The sequence below is a fragment of the Pelophylax lessonae genome, assembly GCF_965119305.1.
Source record: "Pelophylax lessonae genome assembly, chromosome: 9".
Classification (NCBI taxonomy): Eukaryota; Metazoa; Chordata; class Amphibia; order Anura; family Ranidae; genus Pelophylax; species Pelophylax lessonae.
This window is the reverse complement of record NC_138776.1, coordinates 85,945,303-85,954,154: the sequence shown is the minus strand read 5'-3', so window position 1 is coordinate 85,954,154 and position 8,852 is coordinate 85,945,303. Positions and strand designations below refer to the sequence as shown.

At 40.1% G+C, this 8,852-nt stretch overlaps 1 protein-coding gene across 4 annotated transcripts in view; it reads right to left on the bottom strand.

The window, feature by feature from the left end:
* Window positions 1–394: 394 nt before the first annotated feature.
* CPEB3 (cytoplasmic polyadenylation element binding protein 3) overlaps window positions 395–8,852 on the bottom strand; it is a 269,676-nt gene continuing 261,218 nt past the window's right edge. For all 4 annotated transcript variants that reach the window (XM_082267592.1, XM_082267595.1, XM_082267594.1 and 1 more), the window contains one exon: window positions 395–3,945. In XM_082267592.1, the coding sequence (XP_082123718.1) occupies window positions 3,718–3,945 (228 nt within the window). In that variant the 3' untranslated portion in view covers window positions 395–3,717. The remainder of the gene's footprint in view (window positions 3,946–8,852) is intronic.

Below are 8,852 nucleotides of genomic sequence, written 5' to 3'. Positions count from 1 at the left end.
TAAATCTCCTTTTGAGTCTGCCTTAAGAAGTTCATTGCATGTTATCACAGCATCCTGAAACTTTGGGGCAAATGTGGGGAGATCTTAAAAAAACAAAAACACTAACACGCCCACTATATTACTCCAAGATATATAAGGGAAATTAAATGCTGCTAAACAGTACAATGTGTTTCTGCTTCACTCAAATTTTTTATTGCCCAATTGTTCATTACATTATTTAAATCACTTTACATAACCAACCATTTTCATCACTGCCACACCATTGTAAACCACATCAGCATGTTAATACATAAAGCTTTGCTTTTCGAAAAATTAGACACTTTAGTAACAATATTACAAAGGTTTCTTTAGCGTCAAAAATAACTGAAATGAAAAAAATAAACTTTTTAAACAATTAGCATAATAAAATTAATTTATTCCAAGTAAAAATACAAAATAATATTAATGACATTGACCAGATCTGAAAGTACCTCCGAGGAACAACAGTTATTTATGGTTGAGAAAGCACTCTAGGGAGAATACAAAATAAAAATGAAAAATATGTAAATATGTTTTCATTTTTTTCTTAGCAAAAAATCTTTCTAAAAATAACAATGAAAATCTTGTCTCAGTACAAAGGCTACATTACTATTGAAAAAATACCAGCATGAAGAAAAAGGTACATATCTGACAGTAGAAAAATGATCTTACGGAACCCACAATGTTTGCAATGAAAATAAATCTGCAATAAGATTTATGCATTTTTTTCTTTTTTTTTTTTCTTTTTTTATATAAACAGTACAAACAGTATTGCACATAACAACAAATAATCAAGATTAAGTCTGCCTTCAAAATATTGACTAATTCAAGTCTAACACCAAGGAAAGGCAACCAACTGAACTGATACATCCAACATTTTTAGTTAAGTTGCAGTTGAAAATGCATTTTAAAAAATATTATTTGCGCAAAGGACCCTGCTAAACCACTTAGTTGTAAGAGGGTCAGGCAAAGAAAAAACCAATTGCGGATTCCTCTTACAGCAAATAGGTTAACATGAATTATTAACAGAATTTGGGGCTTACAGGTTTACAAATTGGGAAAACAAAGTAAAGACCACCATAATTTAACAAACTAAAAAATAAGTTTTCTAAAAAAGACAAATAGAAGAATTCTTTCACAATTCTGGTCAGTCATGCATAATCAACACTTGATTATTAACATACAAATATTTTTTTTTTAATCTACCAGTCCTTGCTTTGAGCACCAACTATAACATGGTTATTATATATAATTTTGTGGGTCTCTGCTATTGTTTTTTCCTTGACTAATGATCTCAAGGCTTTATTCTCACAATTAGGTAGATTTTAGTCTCACTAAATTGTCATATAAAGTTACAAAGCTCTAATTTTTTTTTTCAAATTATCTTAACAAAAAAGCAAATAAAGCGTGGAAACAAACAAAAAAATAGTAATAAATCATTATCTTCAAAAAAATTAAATTAATATATATTTCTGAATAAAGTTACTTAGAAAATATTTTTCCTATATTCAAAATTTGAGGTATTGCAAAAGATCATGTCAAAAAAAGATTCTATTAAAAAAAGAAAAAAAAAAAAAAAAGAAAAAACACAAAAACCCAAAACAAAAGTGGACTGTGAAAAATTGCCCAGGTACAAATAGTAGTGCATAACAAAACATTTTTACAGATGACAGATTTTTTTTTATTTTTTTTAACAAAAGTTATAGCTTCAAATAGCTCCAAAAGGATATGCAATGCAGAGGGCACAAAGATGTAGCTCCCACATTTTTCAGCTTTAATATAACATTCAAAAGCAAAAAAATAAAAAGATAAAATGTAAAAAAATAATTACTTTATGTCTTACATTTGCAACTTAACATACAAATATGAGAAAAATAAATACTTTTTGTGCCCACAAAGAATTAAAATTTCAGAAAATCCTTCAGGGAACAAAAAAATTATTATGCTCTCTGTGCACAGACATGCCATCTTTTGCAGGTAAATTACCTGTGTATAATCTATTAATTTGGGAAGCTCCTTTTCTTAAAGGGAGTCAGGGTACTTTTAAAGACTTGTACACCAATAAATACTATCTGCAGAACAGCCTTGTGCTAAAAAAAATGCCCACTGTTAGCAGGACTAAATCTTCAAGCTTCACAGGATACACATAGGATAACAGTTTAGTTTGTCTTACAAAAAAAAAAACTAAACCTTACCCGGATACATTTTCAAGGCAGACATTAATTTAGCATTTTTGTGCCTTGCATGTCCAACAGATAATATATCCAATCATTTTGGTAGTGTCTGAGAACAACAGATTACGGAATAATTAGTGTGCCGAGCTTGGGCTAAAATAACTACAAAAATACTCTACAGAAAATATAATAAAAAATAAAAAATAAACAAAAAACACAAAATAAAGGGATTTGTAACTAACAAAGAGCTCATGTTTTTGTTTAACGATCAACTAACAAGCTGTCAGATAAACACAGAGGCCTTAAGTTACATCTGATCACAGTACAGGACATAATCACTTTACTACATAAAATAAATTGCACAATATAACAGAGCACCGCATCTTTAATTATGTTTTTTTTCTACTATACTTTTTTCGTTTACTTAATAATTTCCTACATTTATTTTACTTACTGGTTGTAAATAAAAAAAATCTGTAATGAACTAACCATATTTTTTTTTTAGATTCATTACAGATAATCTGACATGCCTTCCTCCAGTCTTATTTTATATAATTATTCAGTATTGTTAGTCTATATAGACACTTTATTTGTGCATTGTGGTCAAGTTGAATATGATGGTTTATTATTGCATGCAACTATAAGATTATCAAACATGCAGTAGGAAAAAATAAAATAAAAATTAGGACGACCTTCCTCGGAAGTTTCTAAATCAATTTACCAGCAGCTCTTTTTAACTTCATTTTGTATTTTTAAATCACAGATACCCTAGCCTGAATAGAGTATTCTGGAACTACCAACACCATTTTTGTTTAAATAGCAGCAAAAGCTATTGCAGCATACATGTACATAACACTAAAAAGGTCTACATCTTTCAAACATAACCTGCTCAATAATAAAAAAATAAAATAAAAAATAAAACACAGCAAAATAAGATAAAAAATAAAATATACATATAAAAAATCTGATTCACTTTATAAGATATACTTTTTCTTTTTAACTTAGGTTACAAAATACATGGTTCTTAAATACCCATACAAGCTGGAGATGTTGTAGGTTTATAAAGCAGTGATGACATTCACTATACTTCACTGCATGAATGAGATAAGACTGATGGATTGCTAAGGTTTTTGCTACATTATCCACTTATGAGGCCTTTGGTAAGTCATCTTCTATGGGGTGAGAGTAAGATACATTGTGAATCAGATATTTAAGTGCATGCTCCAGTTGAGAATTTCTTCACCACACCCACAACAACATGGCAGAGAGAGGAACTTGCACCAGCCTAATGAGATGTCTCTACTTACAACACTCCTGTGACGGAAAGTTAAGGTACCAAGCAGATGTTTTCAATTATATATAGGTAGAAATCAAAGTGCAAAATTCAGGACAGTTACACTCAGTAAGGTGGCTGTAACTAATATTTATAATACAAAAGAACATAAAGACCAAATTCTTCTGTAGATCTTGAGGAGCCTAGATGATGCACATCTCCCAGACCTTTGGTGAGTGACGGGTGCAGTGTTCAGCTCCAACGGAAAGGGACATGACGAGGCCGATCACCTCCTTCTTTCACCAGTGGTTTGTGGAACTCCCTGCCTGCACGGGAATGGATGCTAGCCCAGCAGTATTCACAATAATACTGCAGGCAGGTCACATTGGCACAGAAAAAGGGGGCAAACTTCCCACCACAGCGCGTGCCTTGGCATTCGTCACACATCTGATCATCTAGCACATATGGCTTCACTTCCACCTAGGAAAAAGAACAAATGTAATAACTTCTTAAACTTTTTTTTTTAAATAGAAATGCAAAAATCACAATTCCTCCTGCCCCATACCCCAATGCAATGCCTACTCCTTATGGAGAAGCTCACCTTTCGTAACACACCCATATTCAGGGTGAAACATGTTGCAAACGGACCAGTCCCCGCACCTACCTGATCTGACAGCTACAGGGATATTCTTAAACCCTGCCACTTCCCCCCCACTGGCTGTCAATTTTTAAAAAACTTAGCTCCCCCCACCCACGTCACTCATTCAGTGTCCTGTAAATGGAGAACTGTCAGCTTGTAGTTTTCAATGAACTATCTTGGCCCATAAACTACGGCCACACAGATACTATATTGGCAGATCTGCTGGAGACCTGCATGGCATCAGCAATCTGCTTTACAGGCTCAAAAAAATGTAAAATGCATTTATTTTTTTTTCTAAAAAGTGAACCTTTCCTTTAAAAGTGGTTGACAACCCTTACATATACCCAGTGAAATGACTGACCTCAGGATATACACAGATGAAACAAATCCTCCTACATCAGTTGTATCGGTTTTATGTGAAGCCCTCTCTCCTCTACATCTGTTCAAAGTGAAGTGCAGAATTTATACAGCTTGTCTGTGCTTCCAGAAAGCAGGGGGTGTGGAACTGAAGTTACACTCTGCAGAGCTTAGTAAGAGCTAAATGGAGGGAAGGGGGACACACTGTCATACAGCACACACGAACACAGCTGAGGTCGTCAATCTCACGTGGTGTGCTAGAGCTCCCTCCCCGGGCACTTTTTCTCTCTGTCTCAGGAAAGCTGGTCAGAAGTGACTTATGCTGAGAGAAGAGGAAGGCAGCAGACAAAAATGACACTTTGTGCTCTGAATTGAGACATATAGAGGGGTATACTTTGTTCAAATGTCATGTCTGAGGTGTACAACCACTTGCCTAGTGGGCACTTATACGCCCCCCCCCCCCCCTTCGTGACCAGGCCAATTTTTTAGCTTTCAGTGCTCTCATACCTTAATGACAATTACTCAGTCATGCAACACTGTAACCATATGAAATCTTTGTCTTTTCTCACACAAATAGAGCTTTCCTTTGGTGCTATTTAATCACTGTTTTTTTTTTTTTTGAGCTATAAATTAAAAAAGACTGAACATTTTGTAAAAAAATAATTTCTCTTTGTTTCGGTCATAAAATTCAGAAAATTTGTAATTTTTCTTCATAAATTTTGGCCAAAAGTTATACTGCTACATATCTTTGGTAAAAACTCCTACTTCCTACTATAGGACTTCAGTTTTGTAACAAGCACTGTCAGAAGAATACATAACCCAACTCAGAGGGGTGGGTGCTATATCAGTCAATGAACATGAGAGAAAAAGATTTGAGACAAAAAATCCAGTTTTCTCTTTCGTTCATGGACAAAAATCCAGTTTTCTCTTTTCTCTGATGGACATAGCTTCGTATCTTCTTTGACCCTTGGGACGTTCCAAAGCAGTGTCAACATTAGGGGTGGGAAAAAACACAGCAATAAACATACTTCCCAAAAAGGCTAAACATAGCCAACCAAATAACACAGGAGCTCAACCTGGCCAAAAAAAAAAATTGACCCTTAAGAATAAAGCCTCTCCAACAGCAGCCTGCAAAACCTTGCTGCCAAAAGCAGCATCCGCAGATGCAAATACATCCACCTTTTGTGAAGGTGTGCACAAACGACCAGGTGGCTGCCTTGCAAACCTGGACCACTGCCGCCTGATGACAGAAGGCCCAGGAGGCACTAAGCGCCCTCGTAGAATGCGCCATAAGAGGGAAAGGAGGAACCTGACCCTTAATGGAGTAGGCCTGCACCGCCGTCTGCCTGATCCATCTGGAAATGGTCACAGCAGATGCAGCCTGCCCATTACAAGTTCCATCTGTAGGGCAAACAAGGAATCTGATTTCCGACTCAAAAGTCGCCGCCAGGTACACCTTGATTGCACAAACCACATCCAAGGAATGTAAGGCAATCCCCTTAGGGTGTTTAGGCTCAGGACACAAGGAAGGCAACACAATGTCTTCATTCAGGTGGAAACCAGAGACAACCTTAAGAAGGAACGACTGGCAGGGACGTAGCACCACTTTGTCCCTGTGAACCACCAGGTAAGGTGACAGACAGGACAATGCAGCCAGCTCCAGCACTCTGCGTGCAGAAGTAATAGCCACCAAGGAGGCCACCTTCTGGGTCAAAGTAAGCAGAGGAAGATCATGAATATTTTTTCAAAAGGCAGTTTCTAAAGAACCGACAGTACCAGACTGTCCCACGGAAGGCAACAGACTTCATCGGGGGAGCCAGGTGGCGTACACAAAAATGTGAACCAAGGAATTTGTGGCCAATGGGCATTGGAAGAAAATTGCCAGGGCGGGAATCTGGCCCTTAAATGGTGCCCAGGGCCAAACCCTGATCTACACCTCTTTCGAGAAACTCCAAGAGACGAGACACCGAAAAGGAACAGGGGGAAACCCCTAGAGACTTACACCATGTAATGTACGCCCTCTAGACTCGATAATAAATCTTCCTAGAAGTAGATTTTCGAGCTTAACAGCGTAGCAATTACCGCTTCCAACAACCCTCTGTTTAGCACCTGGCTTTCAATAACCAAGCCATTAAAGCCAGCGACCGTTAAGCAGGATGGAAGATCGGGTCTTGAGCCAAAAGATCTTCTCTGAGAAGGAGTATCCAAGGGATATCAGCGACCAGCCTTACTAGATATGCGTACCAGAACCAGCGGGGCCAATCTGGGGCCACCAGAATGACTGGAATCCCTTCTGCCTCGAGTCTGTGCAGAAGGGGCAGAAGTTTCAGTAGAGGAAAAGCATATATTAGTTTATACTGTCCCCAAGGGGCCACCAGAGCGAGCATCTATGGCATCGGCCAGAGGATCCTGAGACCTTGCCACAAACCTCTGAATCTTCCGGGTTGAGACGAGAGGCCAAAGTGTCCACATCGGGAGTCCCCCACTGGAGACCGTTGTTGAAACCCCTCCAGATGGGGAGACCATTCTTCCTGATCCAGCGCCTGCCAACTGAGGAAGTCCGCCTGCCAATTTTCCACCCCTGGAATATGCAGAGCAGAGAGGGCTGGAATAAAGCATTCTGCCCACCTTAGAATGCCGGCCACTTCTCTGGCTGCTAGGGCACTTTTGGTGCCCCTTGATGACTGACATATGCCACAGCGGTGGCGTTGTCCGATTTAATCTTTACCAGACACCCCTGCAGACGATCTGTCCACAAGGACAGGCAAAGCCCAATCGCCCGAATTTCCAGGATATCGATCGGCAGACTGGACTCTTGCAGGGTTCAAACCCCCTGGACACAATTCGTGCCTAAAATGCCTCCCCACCAGCACAGGCTGGCATCTGCGGTTATCACTGTCCAGAACAGGGGAAAAAAGGATTTTGGCAAGACTCTCCCTTTGCAGAGGCCTGGTTTGGAAATGGCTGGAACCGCCTCAAAAAGGTGGAGATCATCAAGCCCAGCACATGCACGTAGGTCCTGAGAGATTACCACTGATTGGACAACAGGAGCAGAAAACCATCCTGCAACTTCTGGAGTTTTTCCTCCAGAAGAAACACCAAGGCTGAGGCTGAATCCAGAGTCAGGCCCAGATAGTCCAGTTTGTTGGATGGAATCAGAGCCAATTTTTGAAGATTCAGTTTCCAGCCGAACACTTGCAAGGTTTGCACAGTGATATCCAGATTGTTCTGCTCACAGAAGAAGGTCGTCGAGGTACCCCAGTACCGCAATCCCCCTCTGCCTTAGCAAGGCTAACACCGGGGCCAAAAATTGTGTGAACACCCGAGGAGCTGAGGCGAGACCAAAAGGGTAATGTCACGAATTGATAATGCTCCGCGTCCACAACAAAGCGCAGAAAGCGCTGATGCCCGACATATTGGCATATGAAGGTAAGCGTCCTTGATATCGATAGAGGCCAGAAAAACTCCTTGATGAAGGGATGTCACTTCTGTGCGAATGGGCTCTATCCGAAATTTCTGAACCCGCACAAAGCAATTCAAGGCCTTGAGATCCAGGATTGGACAGACCTTGCCTTCCTTCCTGGGAACAGTAAATAGGTTTGATCAAAACCCCTTAAAACTTTCCCACTCTGGAACTGGTACAATCTGGGGTTACTTCTGGTGTACAATGACTCCTTGTGAGAGCAGATCCTGTACCGCCCTGAGAAATGTCTCGCAAACGATCCAGGGACAGACGCAAGTTATAAGGGAAGAACCTTGCCAGAGGCAAGGACCGAAAAAGCAATCTTGTAACCGGACTGAATCAACTCACAGACCCACTTGTCTTAAATCAAGGAGGTCCACAGGTCTGGAAAGAAGCAAAGACGTCCCCCTACCCCAGATACAGGTGAGGGCCCCCTTTCAGGCAGAAGTGGACTTGTCTGCTGTACCAGTGGAACCTGCTTTTGGCTTAACAGACCAGGGTCTCTTGTAACCTCCCGCGAGGTTACTTGTGGATTTCGATCCCTTGTCCTGCAATCCTGAGGGACGAAAGGGCCATTTGTGGGTCGAGAAGAAAGGACCACGTTTTCAACTAAGCTCTTTGCTCTTGGTAGCTTGTGGAAGCCGAGTACTCTTACCTCCTGTAAGACCTTTAATGACCTCTTCCATAGAGGCTCCAAACAGGCAGTTTCCTACAAAGGGAAGATCAGTCCGCACCCTTTTGGAAGTCTGGTCCGCAGACCAGCCAAATAATGTGGCGAAGATTCACCACCCTCACAGACATGCTGCAGGCTAAGGGGGCTGCGTCCAGAGAGGCATCACAGATATACTGTAACCCCTGTACTAACTGGTTCGCCAGTTCTGTCAGCTCAGGATGCTAACCCCCTTCAAAATCCTGACGCAGAAGCTT